General features: G+C 48.3%; 1 protein-coding gene across 2 annotated transcripts in view; it reads right to left on the reverse strand.

Annotated features, from left to right (window-relative positions):
• The window catches only part of Ube3c (ubiquitin protein ligase E3C), a 91332-nt gene extending 76158 nt beyond the window's left edge, over window positions 1–15174 (reverse strand). For both annotated transcript variants that reach the window (XM_047559902.1, XM_047559901.1), the window contains exon 1: window positions 14871–15174. In XM_047559902.1, coding sequence (XP_047415858.1) covers window positions 14871–14936 — 66 coding nt within the window. In that variant the 5' untranslated portion in view covers window positions 14937–15174. The remainder of the gene's footprint in view (window positions 1–14870) is intronic.
• Window positions 15175–16332: the final 1158 nt, after the last annotated feature.

Genomic DNA, 16332 nt, shown 5'->3' on the forward strand with positions numbered 1-16332 from the left:
CTTCTTCAGTGGATGTTAAGTGTGTATGAAGAACAGAGTCACTGAACACAAAATAAAAGCCACAGGCGAGATCCACTGAGGCATGCTCAGATGGTGGGCAGAAGTTCCAGGAGAGACAGAATGTGCTGGTCTCAAAGCCTCTCCCTCAAGATATCTGTCAACTACCAGTCAGAGACAGTCAGTTTCCACTGGACAAGCCCAAAGTGACCGGGAGACATCCCCAGTCTTAAAACATGCACACTGGAACCGCTACTTGATATGACACAAAGGACAGTGACTCTTTTGGTATTCTTGCCAAGAAGGCTTCTTTAACCTAAATGTATTTGTTTCCAGGGGGAAACCCTCTACCTCCACACTATATAGAAACAGGGTCACCTGTCATAAATAGAAGAAACTCTTGAAAACAAACACAATGAAAACAAAACTGCACTGCATATAAAATTAGATTTTAAAACACTGAATTACATAATAACCTAATAAATTCATTTATGAAAACTCCCATGACATTAGGTTCCACAAAGCACAGGAACTCCTTGTAATCATATAAAGGAGAATGAGGTACTAGGTGGCTTAGTCTAAGAGGAAGATAGACTCTATCGGACATTTTTTTGTTTGTTTGTTTGTTTTTGCGGTGCTGGGGATCGAACCCAGGGCCTTGTGCTTGCAAGGCAAGCACTCTACAAACTGAGCTATCTCCCCAGTCCCAAGACAGTTATTTTTAACATGCTGAAATCAACCAACACAGAATCTAACTCTCTTGGGTCAGACAAATGGCATCTGATGACCTTCTTTGACAAAACTGGATTCTGAATTGGGCTTTTTTCCTCCCAGATAAAAAAAAGTCTCTTTGGGGTTGCTCCAACTGTGCCTTTTGCACAGTGGTATCGTACAGGACCGGGGCAGGGGAGGCTGTCTTGTCCTGTGCCACTGCCCTCTGCCTCAAGGAAAGGCAGACACCTCACTTAAGTCCACCATTCTCAGGGTTTCACGATTCCTTCCCCAGGCTGAGGTCTGTCTCCCTGGGGAGGTCTGCTCCCCAGCTCCTCTTGGGCTGACACTCCACGGTCTGATGGTCTCCCAGGCTCTAGGCAGGCTTCCCTGCAGCTTTCAGATGGGCAGGTGGCGGTGCCCTGCCTTTAGAAGGCTGGGAGTCTGGGCCTTTAGCAAGAGCCAAGCTCCAACACTGACGAGGGACGGCATCTGAACACTCGTGCAAGGCCAGATGAACAGCATCGCCTCTCACGTGGAGGGGAGATTCTGGCTTCCATCACTTGATGCTGGGACACACTGGACCAAACCCTCCTAATTACATGACGCACCACCTCTGCTTTCCCATCACACCATACTTCAGGTCATGAAGTCGTCGGTAGATTCTAAAGGCTTTCTTCTAACTTATGAGTTAGAGAAAAAGAATGTCTTCATGGCTTTGTTTTTTCAGTCCCTGGTTTACCAACAGCAGAGGATTAGTTGATTCAGAGAATCAGTGGGCTCCTCGGAGAGTAAGGGCTGCCCACGTGTTTGGCCTTACTTTTATCAAAGGATGATGAACTAAATCATTACACTAGGGAATCTAATCATTATTTTATTTGCTCTGTCACTGACCGTCATGTTTAATCATAAATCTGGCAGCAGGTTTCTGTTTGGTCAATTAGCAGCCCTAGCCTTTGCAACTCGACACGAAGGCACAGATGGGGTGTTCCAGCATCTGTGCTGAACTCTCCCATCACTGTGCATGTTCTCCCAAGGTTATTCCCAAGTCCTTCCTGCTTGTTTCAAAGTGCAACAGAACTCTTAAGGCTGCAAAGCAAAGTTTGAGTTGATAGCTTCAGCTAGATTTTTGGCTGATTTGAAAACTCCTCCTCACCACATATGATCTACTTTCTCTGCAGAGAGTAAGCTAGAAGACTAAAAGGTGACTCCAGAGTGGAGGAGTCACTGCCATGATGAGGACATCTGACACCGGTCCTAACTGTAAGTTGTACCTTCATCACGAGACAACCTTCCCCTCTGGACTAAAACGACTTCTGCTCCCTTTAACCTCTATCCCTGTCAGGCCCAGCCGTGGATGGGGAGAAGATTGATAAAAAAATAGGCATGATTATAATTTGCGATTAAGTGACTACATGTGACTCTTACTGGTAAGTAACCTGCAGTTTCTGAAAGTGAAATTTCACCCTGCTGCTAAAAACAAATGAACAAACTAACCTACAACACCACGTACAGAAATTTATTGTATAGACTCCATACTAGCAATACAAACTATGTATATTTCATACCACGTATAATACATTTGGGATATATTCCCAAACTGCAGTTACTGAATTTTTTTTTTTAAATGGGGGTAGGTAGTATAGTACAGTAAAACAGACATTGTTACCTCAGGTACATATATGACTGCACCGATGTGATCCTGTAATATGTACAATCAGAAAAATGAGAGATCACACTGCATTTATGCATGACCTATCAAAATGCATAAATGCCTTCTATTGTCATTTATAACTAATTAGAACAAAAAAAAAAAAAAAAAAAACAAAACTCTGTGGAAGAAGACCTTCTCTAAGAAGGATGCAAAGGGGGCTGTGGTTATAGCTCAGTGGCACAGCACTCGCCTAGCACGTGTGAGGCACTGGGTTCCCTCCTCAGCACCACATAAAAAGAAATAAATAAAAGTACTGTGTCCATATACAACAAAAAATAATTTAAAAAAAAGAAGGAAGCAAAGATGTTAGTTTGAGTGATAAATTTGACTACATAAGAATCAAATTTTCTACCCCAAAAATGCAACCAAGGTTAAAGGCAAGTGACAAAGTCTGCAATACCACAGAAATAATTATTTGTGCAAGTATTCAATATGAAAAGACCAACCAACAAACAAGAATCAACAAGAGATACATTAATACACAAAAACCTCAACCGCTGGTCTGAGGAGAAGATGCAGGGTGAACCACAAGGCGGGCCGGCCGCGGCCCAGCAGAGGCTCGCCGCCCACACGGGGCACTGGGTTCAGTCCCCAGCACACTTGGCAAAGGTAAATAAACAAAATAGAGGCACTGTGTCCATCCACACCAATAAAAATAAACAAAAACCCAATGCACTGAGCTTTTTACCCGTGTGGCAGACATAAAGAGCTCCCACACAGGTGAGGCAGGACAGTCCCCTTCACACCTGCTAGCCCTCCTTAGAGTCGTCACCCCAGGGTACGAGACTATGGCTATGAAGACACAAGTGTGCGTGGCCTCTGACCCCAGGAATGCAGCCTACAGACAGCAGCAGCACACATACCACGGTATTCGCTGCAGTGCTACCTGAACTACAGAAGGAAAACAAAACACTGAAAAGCACCTAAAAAGGGTAAAGACATAGGACAGCCAAATAGCAGGAACGTGCTTGCGGGAGAGCTGGTCTCCTGTGCTGGCTGGAACCCCTCCAGACCCAGTACCAAGGGGAGGGTGGTGAGACCCCAGCCTCGGTCCCACTGGACTGCGCTGGGCTTGTGTAAGACCCAGAGCCCCCGCCTGAAGGAGAGCCGAGACCGGGAAGGCGGGACGGCAGGGAAGGAGCTTGCACAGCAGCTCATCTGAGTCTTTATTCTGAATTATCACCTTGTACATGTACCTATTTCCCCATGTTTTTAGAATAATAAACTAAGGAAACAATAAGAAAATAAAGTTTTAGGAACTGCTCAATATAACCAATAGTTCATGATTAAGTGTCTGGGACAAAAAGACCAACAAGGTACAGCCAAAAGGCACACTGATTATGAAAAAGAACTAAGCTTCCTTCTGATTATGAACACGTTTTCAGTTTCAATTTATTTTACTCATACTTGCAAGTACCCCTAACTTTAAAATTCTGCAGGTCTAGAAGAGCCAGGGATTCCTAGTAGCAGTTATATACAGCTTCATGGACACATTAACAGGGGATCTTGGTATGTGAACCCAGTTCTCAGGGCTAATATCACACCCCAGCTGCCACACCACCCCTCAATATGTAAACCACAAACTTCACTACTTGCTCTGTGAGCACTAGGCATGTTCTTATCTTCTCAGAAAATTAAAAAGATGGTCAAATTTCACAGATACCACTCAGAAAGACAAATGGGGAAAACTGCTTTCTTCTAAAAATACTATGGCATAGTTTAAATTTAATTAAAACATCAGAACATAAAAATTTTTATGGTTAAAAACTAAAGTAAAGGGGCTAGGGTTGGGGCTCAGTGGTAGAGTGCTCACCTAGCATGTGTGAGTCACTGGGTTCAATCCCTAGCATCACATAAAAATAAAGTAAAACAAAGGTATTGTGTCCATCTACAGCTAAAAAATTTTTTTTAAAACTAAAGTACATGTAAATTTATATCCCATGACAATTTTCATAGTCAAATTCTCAAATTAACCACTAACTGTTTATAACAATTTTTTCTTTTATTAATATCTTGATTTAAAAATGGGAGGTAGCCTTTATTTCATCTTTTGGAGTTAATTTCATCAGTAACTTATGTCTGGGTGTGAGGTATTGCCTAAGAGCTCACACGTGAGACAACACAAGAAGGCGCAGAGGAAAAGGACCAGTGCAAGAGCCTGAGCCAGTCAGTGACTCAGCCCAACGGGACTGCGAGGTAGCTCCAGGCAGGCAGGGGTGGCTGGAGGGGCACCGGGTGCCGAGAGACGCTCTGCTTCCCTCTGACACCCTCTTCTACCACATGGTTCTGACCTACCTGGAGACCTGAAGAATACAGCAGCTGTCAATGGCCTGAGACCTCTGCAATGGGAAGCCCTCAGACTTTTCCTCCGCGACTGTTGTTCTGCTCAGATCTTTCAGTCACAACAGCAAAAGAAGTGGACTAAGACAGCAACTTGGTCCCACTTATGGATGTAAACAGAATGTCTAGCTTCACGTCAGTTCCTATCTGTGCCTCCTGGCTCTTGTACACTAACAACGCTGCTAACATTTTACTTGATTCAAAGACTGCTGAGCTCAAACACTTCCCTGGGAGTAAAAGAAAATGCTAAAAGTGAATAGAAGTATCTATGAATAATGCATAGCCAACAGTATGTGTGGTTTTCTCTTTCTGGGTAGACCTGCATAAAAGAAGAGTTTCTATGAAAACCTCGGAGCAACCAATTTCACATATGCAAGTAAAACAGCACCCCGACACCAAAAAGTTTATAAAACAGAATGCACAATATGATTCCCCATTCAAAAATAGTTTTAAAAAAGATCAGAAAATAATTCGACCATGTATTAGCAGTGTTTTATTTCTAAGTGCTAGGTGGGATCCTAAATAGGTAAATCTGTATATGTATTTTAGCATCTCCCATATGTCCCATAGTCAGAAGAGTTCGTTTTAAAAATAAGCAAAATACAGTTTAAATCACATTCCAAGAATTCAGTTTAAATTCCATTTCCATAAATTCCAAAAGATTTTCTTTTCTTTCACCAGAATTTTATGGTAAACATAGCACTATTTTTGGAGGGAGGGGGCACTGGGGATTGAACCAGAGGTACTTTACCACTGAGCCACATCCCCAGCATGCACACAAGCGCGCACACACACGCACTCTCTCTCTCTCTCTCTCTCTTTTTTAAGTTGTCAATGGACCTTTATTTTACTTCCTTATTTATATGTGATGATGAGGATCCAACCCAGTGCCTCACATGTGCCAGGCAAGTGCTCTGACACTGAGCCACAGCCAGAGTCCCCCATCTCTTTTTAAATTTATTTTATAAAACAGGGTCTAAGTTGTTGCTAAGTTGCTGAGGCTGCCCTCAAACTTGCAATCCTCCTGCCTTAGCCTCTAGAACCATGTGATTACGGGTGTGTAGCACTGCACCCAGTAATGGCAGCATTTTAAGACCAAATCCACGGCCCTTCTGTATCCACCAATAGGGAAGTGGTTATATTAAGTATGCCATAAACCACATAATGGAACATTGTGCATCCATTAAAAATAACAGACATAAGAAGGTCCACAAAGGATCACTAAGACAGAGAGGGTGGTGAAGAATAAATCATTCTGTCTTACTCATTTTGAAAATGAGGGCGATGTTTGACCATGTTTAGACCAATTCTGAAAGGACACCAAGGAAATGGCAACAATGGAAAGGGAAGGGTCTTCACCGTGTGCCCTTCAGAAGGTCTCACTAACTGGAGATTAGAATCGTTTTTAAAGCAAGGAAGATTAGTGATAATCTAGTCCAACTTTTTCATTATCAAATTGCACGATGTGACCAAGAGAGTCCAGAAAAGATGAACAACTAAGTCACAGTAAACATTTCTTCAGGTTCCTATACTTGACAATTTCAACTTTTGCTGTAATTGGTTCCATAGTAGAGAAAAATCAGAAACTGAGCTACCTGCCAACACACGAGTTTACTAACACTTTTAAATCAGGCAACATTAAAGCCACATCATAAGGAAACTGAGTTCAAAAAGCTGTAGGACCCGAGAGTCCCTTTCTCAGCTTCTGCAGTTACAGGGGTGCACACTTAAAACAGGAGGCAGACACAGCAAGCAGTACAGGCAGGACAGAGCCGCAGACTCACCACACCATGAACACACTCCAGCGTAGTGAGTTCTGCTCAAATGCATGGAGCATCCGCTTCTGCCTTCATGATACAACATCATCTCTGCTCGCAGAATAGAAGATTAAATGAGAGCATACGTGGAAAGCATCCTACAGAGGGGTAAGCACTGAGCACAGTAGGGTATCTAACTGCAAGGAATGCTCACTGTATCTGTGTGCGTGTGCTGGAGGGGTGCCGGGACTGAGCCCAGGACCTCGTGCACGCAAGGCAAGCAGTCTACCAACTGAGCGACATCCCCAGCCCCTCACTGCTGTAGATGGACACAGTATCTTTATTCTGTTTATTACTTTTATGTGGTGCCACCACTAGGCCATAACCCCAGCTGCCCTCACTGTATCTTAACTTTGAATGAAACAAAGATACAGAGACAGCCCTTAACATCGCAGACTAGGGAACAGAAATCCACAGAATTTCTCCAGACAACAAAGTGTTTCAAAAGCCTTAACACAGCTATGGCTGACACACAGGCAAGGAGCCGCCAGGGCCCTAAGAACCTCCAGCTGTTTCCTGAAGAAGGCGCAGCTACTCTCCAAGCAAGGCCTGCTGTCTGACACGCTGCCTTTGTCCATCCCCGTGAAAATGGTCTCGACATGACTGCTGTCCTCTGCCCGTGGGAACAAACTTGGCCTCCCACTCCCCGGTAACATGCCACAATGATGGCATCTCTGGGCTCCAGAAACAACGGGAATTTAAAATTAAAAACACAAAACCATTTATATTGGTACCAAAATAATGCTTAGGCATCACTGAATCTAAAAAAATATGTACAAGGCACAAGGAAAAATACAAAATTTTGATGAAAGAAATAAAAGAAATGAACAAATCGGGCATGGTGGTGCACACCTGTAATTCCAGTGACTCAGGAGGCTGAGGCAGAAGGATTCAAAGTTTGAGGCCAGTCTCAGAAACTCTGAGGCCATCTCAAAATAAAATGAAATGGACTGGAATGCGACTTAATGGTTGAGTACCCCTGGGTTCAATCTCTAGTACGAAAAAGAAATATATATCCCATTTTCATAGACTCAATATTGTCAGGATGTCAGTTCTTCTCAATTTGGTCTATAGATTCAAAACCATCCTAGTCAAAATCCCAACAAACCAATTTTGTGAATATTAACAAAGTGGTGTGCAGAGGGGCAGAGACTAAAGAACAAGAGGGCTGACACCATAGAACAACAGGAATCAAGATGGTGAGGCACTGATGAAAAGACGACGCATCAATGAAGCAGAAAAGAAAACTCATAGACAAACTAAAAAACCCACACAAAATAGACCAAGACAGCCCTCTAATGAAAACTGCAAAATACTGATAAAACAAACTGAAGACACATAAAAGAGGAAAGACCTCCCATGTTCACAGATCGAAAAGACTGTTCAAATGACCAAACTCCCCAAAGCAATTTACAGACTCAGTGAGATCCCCATCAAAACACCAACGACATCCTTCACAGATGGAGAAAAAACAACCCTAAATCCACACGGAAGACCCACATAGCCAAAGCGATCGTGAACAAATAGAACAAAGCCGGAGGCACCACAATACCTAATTTCAAGACACAGAATGTGCCACAGTAACCAAAACGGCCTGGCACTGCCACAAAAGCAGACACCCAGACCAATGGAACAGACTAGAGACCCCCAAATAACCCACACATCTGCAGCCAAGTGATTCCCAACAGAGGTGCCGGACACACACGGGAGAGGGACAGCGTCTTCAACAGACGGTGCTGGGAAAAGGGGACTCCCACGTGCAGAAGACCGAGACTTGACCACTCGCTCTCACTGCACACAAACCAGCTCAGCACGCCTGTGACCCTAGAGGAGGGTGAGGCAGGATGCGGAGCTGGAGGCCAGTCTCAGTAACCTAGTGAGGCCCCAAGAACTTAGCAAGATGCTGACTCAAAAGAAAAACAACGTGAGGACCGGCGCCGCACGCCTGTGATCCCGGAAGTTCAGGAGGATCTTGAGTTCACGCCAGCCTCCGCAAAAGCAAGGCGCCAGGCAACTCAGTGAGACCCCGTCTCTAAATAAAATACAAAATAAGGCTAAGGCTGGGGGTGTGGCTCAGTGGCCGACTGCCCCTGAGTTCAATCCCTGGTACTATAAATAAATAAATAAATAAATAACAAATGGGCTGGGGATAAATACATAAATAATTTAAAGGGCTAGGGATGTAGCTCAGTGGCTAAGCCCTCTGGGGTTCAATCTGTGGTACCAAAAAAGAGCGGATCAGTCACCCAAATGTAAGACCTGAAACTGTGCACTTTCCAGAAGGAGATAGGAGAGAACACTTCAAGATGTTGGCACAGGCAGTGATTTTTTTATAGAATCCCCAAAGCACAGGTAACACAGTAAAAATAGATAAATAGGATTCTACTCAACCAAAAAACTTGTGCACAGCAAGGGAGACAATCCATGAAGTGAAGAAACAACCACAGAATGGGAGAAAATTTTAACCGGCAATTCACCTGATGAGGTTAATATCTAGAACACGTAAGCAACTCAGAAAAAAATAAAAACAAAAATAGGCAAATAATCAGAATAGACCCTTCTCAAGGAAAGTGATACCAAAAGCCAACAAATACATGAAAGAATGCTCAATATCATTAGGCATCAGGGAAATGAAAATCAAAACCACAAAGAAGTATAATCTCACCCCAGTTAGACTAGCTATTATAAAAGAGAAAAAACAACAAGTACTGGTGAGAAAGCAAATTAGTTACAAGTATCATGGAGAACAGTACAGATGCTGCTCAGAAAACTAAGAACAGATTCACCTTCTGATCCAGCTGCCAGGCATTCCACTTGAGTGTATATCCAAAAGAAATGAAATCAGCATATCTAAGAGACACTTGCACAGCAGCCAAGGCGTAGACTGGACCCGGTGCCCATCAGCAGAGGAGTGGACAGAGGAAATGGAGCGCAGGACACACAGGAGTATCATTCAGCTATAAAGAGGTGGGACTGGAGGGCGGTGAGCCAAGTGAAGTCAGGCAGACAGACCTGGGAGCAGACTCTGGAAGAAGGCGACCTGAGTGTCCAGCAGTGAGGACCAGCGGCTGGGGAGGGAGGAGAGGGAAGGCAGGGCTGCAGATCACAAGTACCAGGGTGAGCTCTGGGGCTCCCAGGCACTGCAGGGCGACTGCAGTTCACCAGAACCCAAGGTGCTCTTTGTGAGGAAGAGGAGAGGAGCCTGAAGGCTCCACAGCAAGAGGCGACGGAGATGGAAAGGCTCACTGCCCGGATGTGATCAGTCCATGCTGGCTCCCTGGGCTGAAAAGGCACACCCAACTCCACCAACACCCAGTTATCACATGCTAATAAAAAATCTAATTTTGAACATTTTTGTAAAATATAAAACTACCTGAAGATAACACAGGAGAAAATCTAAGTTACGTTGCATTTGGCAAAAACTTTTTAGACACATACTAGAAGCATGATCCATGAAAAAAAAAAAATGGTAAACTGAACTTCATTAAAATTAAAAATTTCTGGCCTGGAGCAGTGGCTCACGACTATAATCCCCACTACTCCTGAGACTTAAGCAGGATTCCAGGTTCAAGGCCAGACTGGGCCACTTAGCAAGACCCTGTCTCAAAAAGAAAAAAGAAAAAGGGTTGGGGATGTGTAGTTCAGAGGTAGAACACTCCTGGGTTCAATACCCAGGACTAAACAAATAAAAGTAATAAAAAAGAACTTCTGTTCTGTGAAAGACTGAGAAAAAACATTTGCAAAGGACATAGTTGAAAAAGGACGGGTATCTAAAATATAAACAAAATGTATATAAAGAACTCAAGAGACAACAATAAGAGATGGGTGTGCACTCACTGCAATGACATCAACTTGGGAGGCCGAGGCAGGAGGATAACAAGTCAGAGACCCTGTCCCAAAATAAAAAGAACTGGGGCATAGATCAATCAACTTGGTTAAGCGCCCATGGGTTCAATTCCCCATACAAACAACAACAACAACAAACAAACCCAAAAAACAAAAACCATGGCAACAGAAGAGCAAACAACCCAATTTAAAACTGGGCAAAAGATCTACAGACAGACAGGCAAATAAGATACACAGACTGGCAAGTGGGCATGAAATCGCCCTCAATATCAATGGCTAAACCCCAGAACACTGACAATACCAAATGATGACAAGGATCTGGAGCAACAGGAAGGCTCAGTCATTGCTGGTGGGAGTGCAAAAGGTGGTAGTCACTCTAGATGGCAGTTTGATAGTTTTCCACAAAGTGGAACTTCTAGTTTTAACATAGGATCCAAAAGTGGTACTTCTTGGTATTTACCCAAATGACCTGAAATTCATATCCATACAAAGACCTACAAATCAATGTTTACAGTGGCTTTATTCAAAACTGCCAAAACTTGGAAGCAATCATGATATTCTTCAGTACAACATGTCCTTTACACAGGTGAGTGGATGAACACTGCAGTGAAATATGAAACATCACTAGGGGTTGGGGATTCAAAAAGATAAAAGCAGATAAGCATATTGCAAAGTGAAAGAAGAGGAACTGCAAAGGTCCAGCCTTCCAAATGCATAACACCAGCAAAGCTGCAGCCTGTGACTTCGGCTACTCAGGGGGCTGAGGCAGCCTAGCAAGTTCAAGGTCAGCCTGGGCAACTTAGCAAAGCCTTATCTCAACATTAATTAAAGGGTGGGGGTGGGGAAGGAGCTGGTAGAGAACTTACCTAGCATGCATAAACTCTGGGTTCAAAGGTATAGAGACAGAAAAAAAATCAGTGGTTGCCAGAGGTTGAGGGGAGGGAGGGATAAATCGGTGGCGCAGAGAAGGTTTTGAGGGCAATGACTGTATGATGCTGTAAGGACTGACAGATGTTACTATCTATCTGTCAGGCCCAAACAATGTCCAAGGAGCACAGTGAGCTTATTTTATACTGTGGACTTCAGTTAACAACGTACTGATACTGGTTCATCAGCTGTAATAACAATCCACATCAAGGCAACATAATAACTGAGGAGAAGTAAGGTATAGGATAAGGGGTATGTGGGAAGTCTGCCAGCTGCTCCACTCTCTGAAAACCTAAAACTGCTCTGGAAAAGAGTCTATTAATTAAACAAACAAACAAACAAACATGGACACTGAACGTGGTGACCACATTTGTAATCCCAGGACTTAGGAGGCTGAAGCCAGAGGATATCAAGTTCAAGGCCAGCCTCAGCAACTTAGTGAGACTCTTTCAAAATAAAGTAAAATAAAATAAAATAAAATAAAGTAAAATAAAATAAAATAAAATAAAATAAAATGTCAGGGGATATGGCTCAGTGGTAAAATGCCCCTGGGTTCAATTCTCAGAACAAACAAGCAACCCATGGTCACCACTGAAGTGATCCTAATTCTACTGCCACTATTAATCAACTACCTACAGAAACCCAAACAAAATTTAAATCCCTTCCTCCTATCTAAAAACTTTTTGACCACGCCCATCCCATTTTCTTCTTTCCTTTCAGTCAGAAAATGTTTCTCTTCCTGCTTACACCAGATTCTGCCCAGGCTCTGGCCTCCTCCAAGTCTCTGAAAGCCACACAACTCCCCTCTTTCCTTCCTCCCCTCTACTCTGCCCTTCCCCGTCCCCAACACATTCCTTAGGGCCTGAATTCCCTCTCCCTGGTGTCCATCTTCTGGGCCTTTTCTAAATAGGTCTGCCCCTTGACTTCCAGCCACTCCGCAGGGTGCTGCACTCTGACCTCTAACTCCTGCTACCTACACACCAATGCCTCCCTGGTTCCAGATCCCAGGGGTGGTCAGTCAGTGCCTCCTGCACCTCGCTGCAGGCCACTCTTCCCTCCTTCCCTTCTGAGGTGTGCCTCCTCCTAATCCCTCCCAGTCCTACAGTGCTGTTCTCCTAGGACACAGCATCCTAAGACAGGATCTGCTGACAGCCCCCAAGTCTGCATCCTACCCAGATGCCTGCCCAAGGCCCCTGTGCACAATGCACTGCTGCACCCAGAACCCAGGTCCTGGTTCCACAACCACCGCCCTCTGGGAGTCTCCTCCCGCCCAGCCTAACACACACCTAGGCGCTCTGTGCTCCTCAGACTCAAATAGAAACAGGCCCAAGCCAAGCAAGTTTCCTCTCCAGAAACTAGAACTGAGATGGAGATGTGACCAGGAATCACACAGCCAAGATCACATGAGAGAGAAACAGCCACCAGCAGAGGCAAGGCGCAAAAAGTAGTACCGCAAGCAAACCACAGCCCTACCAGAACTGCCAAAATGAAAAGGACTCACCCAACCAAGGGCTGGCAAGGAGGGAGAGCCTCTGACCCCTCGGATGCTGCCAGCCAGCCAGTTGGGGCAATGACTGGCACCCTGCTGAGAGAAGCTCAAGAATGACACAGGGCCAGCAAGATAAGTGACGTCCACTAAGACACACACAACAAATGCCCTTGGAAACCAGAATGGACAGACTGTGGCATGATCACTCAGTGGACCAGGGTGGCGCATCGGGATGGACGGGTCTCAGAGATGATGCTGAGACAAAGAAAGGACCAGATGTATGCAGCCTCATTTACATGGACCATAGGTAACACTAATCTAGGACACTAAGGTCGGAGGAGTAGTCCCCTTGAGGAGGAAGAACACTAAAGGAGAATGCTAAGAATGTTCTTTATTAGATGTGAACAGTGAGTCATTTGCATATGGGTGTGTCCATATAAAAATCCTTTAAGCTAAATCAACCCCTAGTTCCCAACCAGATTCCTGTACCAACCCAGGGCACCCACTCCCCATCTGCCCTCTCTGGAGAATTACCCTTGGGGCTCAGGCCTGAAGAGGAGTCAACTGGGATGCTCTCCATGGGAATGGGCCAGCGCTGGCTTTGGGCTGGAGGATTCTGCAAACCTGCTCCCCTCACCCATTCCTCAATTTCACAAGCATGAGGACCCACTGCAAGATAATTAGGGTCTGTGAACCTGACTGTCAAGACTGTACCCAGAAAGTTTTTAAAAACGAGGGAGCTGTTTTGCACGATTAAAAAGCAAAATGTACAACCTCACCTTGAGATTCTGATCAACAACTACTTACTCCAGTAGAGATGTGTTACCTGGTGAAAAGATTCCAAGCCTGGGTCAGGACAAGCCAGGCACTCCTGACCACAGAAGTCACAAGGTCCATCATACAGGGGTGACATGGCCTCCAAGGTGGGACGTGCTACTAGCTCCACAAGCCAGTGCACAATCTTTCTACGTCCAAATCTGTCAACTAGAAGACTGGGTCCTGGGGTTCTTTAAAGTCCCCAAGAGCAGAAACCCTGTTCTGGCATGCAACTGTCATTAGCTCCCAAGCCCTTCCAACTCAACCCTGCCTGAGAAGCAGGACGTGGTTCCAGTACCTAGCTCTGTGCAGCTACTTCCACAAATCGCCATCACGGAAGCCTCTACACTCTGAAGGTACCCGTGCACTTCTGTCCCACCTGGGGCAGGTGCCCTTCCACTGCCCTCAGAAACCATCCTGGCACACGAAGCACGTTCTTACTTGGACTTGAAAACCCGCTCGGGATTCCGAGCATCCCACCGTTGAGTGTAACGCAGACGACAAACTAACCCAGGCGGGCAGACCAGCAGACTCCCTGAGCGAGCAGGCAGCCAATTAAACTCGGCGCAACTTTGCAAACACGGCAAGCACAGGACCGCACTGGCTCCGGTCCGACGCAGGGGCGGAGCAGCCGGGCAGAGCCGCCGGACGCCAGTGGCTGGGAACTCCCAGGACCCCTGGCCGTCATGCAGGCGGACGCTGCGGGCCGGGTGGACACCACCGGGCGGGGGACGCGGAGGGTCAGAGTGGACACCTACTTCGCGGTGTGGGGGATGGTGCCGGCGGACGGGAGGCGGCGGGCCAGAGCGGACGCAGCGGGTCTGGGGGACGCAGGGTGGACGCCGGGGGCTCAGGTGGATGCGGCAATGCGGGGGGACGGTGGGGTCAGGGTGGACCTCGGGAGCTCAGGGTGGACCCCCGGGGTTCAGGTGGACGACGAGGGTCAGGGTGGACCACGGGAGCTCAGCGTGGACCACCGGGGCTCAGGGTGGACCACGGGGGCGCAGGTGGACGCGGTGGTGCGGGGAAACGGTGGGGTCGGGGTGGACCACGGGGGATCAGGTGGACCACGGGGCTCAGGGTGGTCACCGGGGCTCAGGCTGGACCACCGCGGCTCGGGGGGACGCGGTGGTGCGGGGGACGCGGGCACCGCGCGGCGCCCTCCTCGCGCCCGGCCGCTCGGCAGGCCCGGCGCCCACGGCGCCGCCCTCACCTTCCTGCTCGCGCCGCCGAGCGACACCTTGGGCCTCGTTTTGAAGTCCCCTTCGAAGCTGAACATCTTCGCCGCCTATCCCATCTGCGCGGCCCGGGGGGCGCGGGCGGCCTCGGGCGGGTCCGGCGGTGTCTGCGCTCCACACCCTGCCCGCGGGCGCGCGGGCGGCGAACCTGCCGGCGGCCCGGGCTCCTGCCTGGTCCACGCCCGCCGCCGGGCCGAGCGAGGGGCGCCGCCGCGCCGCTGACCCCGCGCCTGCACCGCCGCCGCCGCCGGCACGGAAGATGGCGGCCGCCGCGCTGCCGTGCGCGACCCCGCGAGCGCGCGCGGCCCCGCCATCGACGGCGCGGCGCTCCTCCCGGCGGCCCCCGCGAGCGCGCCTCCGCCATCGACGGCTCGGCGCTCCTCCCGGCGGCCCCCGCCTACGTGCGCGGCCCCGCGAGGCGCGTGGGCGGACCTGGCGGCGGGAGCGCCGGCAGCGTGGCGCGGCCGCGCGGGGTTGCTGGGTCGGGGCCCGCGCGTTGCCGAAGCCGACGCTTCGGTCCGCTCCACGGCCGTCGCCCCCGCGCCGCTGCCGGGGCCGCTCGCCTGGCCCGCGTCCCCGAGCGCGCGTGTCCCCAGCTCGGCTTCTGCTCGGAGCCCAAGAACGCGCGGCGGCGGAGCGGCCGCCTCGGCTGGACGCGGCGCGGCGGCGGCGCCCGGGCGCATCCCCAGCACGGCAGGGGCACGGGGCCCGAGAACTACGCCCGGGCGGACAGCCGCCGGCTAAGCCGCCGTCCCGCTCCTTAGCGGAGGCCCTGCAGCCGGGCACCCGTGCAGCCGCCCCGGCGAAACGGAACGTGCCCTCTGTCCTCTGCGACTCGGCTCACAGCAGGGCAGCCCCCGGGCGGTGGCCGAACGGACTGTCCCGGGTGCCCCTCGGCAGTGGGCAGTGGGCAGTGGGCAGTGCGGCAAGAGGAGGGTCTCTGCACATACGACCGCCCTTGGGGTGATGCTCGTGTCCGCACGTTGAGAGCGGCCGTGACCCATCAGGCTGCACCGAACACCGTGGTCACCGTCACGTGTGGCTTCAGTTGCTCTCTGTCTTCCACACCAAAAACGTTAAGTGAAAAATTCCTCAACTAACTCATGAATTTTAAACTGCGCAGTGTTCCGATAGCAGGATGGAACCCTGCCCTTGTTTAGTGTCACCACACTCTATAGTCTATCCTCCCGTTAGTCACGTAGGAGCCGACTGGACTAAGGGATCAACTGTGGTTCAAGTGCTTGTGTTCAGGTCATCCTTACTTTACTCATATTAGCCCCAAAGGGCAAGATGGCCAAAGAGAAGCTGTAAAGTGCCTCCTTAAAGTGGAAAGGTGCAGGTTTGCCATAGCTGTGTATGTGTGGGAAAAAGAGCTTACATCAGGGTCAGTACTACCCACAGCTCCAGGCGTCAGTCCAGTGTCAGGATATGTTCCCT

The sequence above is a fragment of the Sciurus carolinensis genome, chromosome 8 (assembly GCF_902686445.1).
Source record: "Sciurus carolinensis chromosome 8, mSciCar1.2, whole genome shotgun sequence".
In the NCBI taxonomy this organism is placed as follows: Eukaryota; Metazoa; Chordata; class Mammalia; order Rodentia; family Sciuridae; genus Sciurus; species Sciurus carolinensis.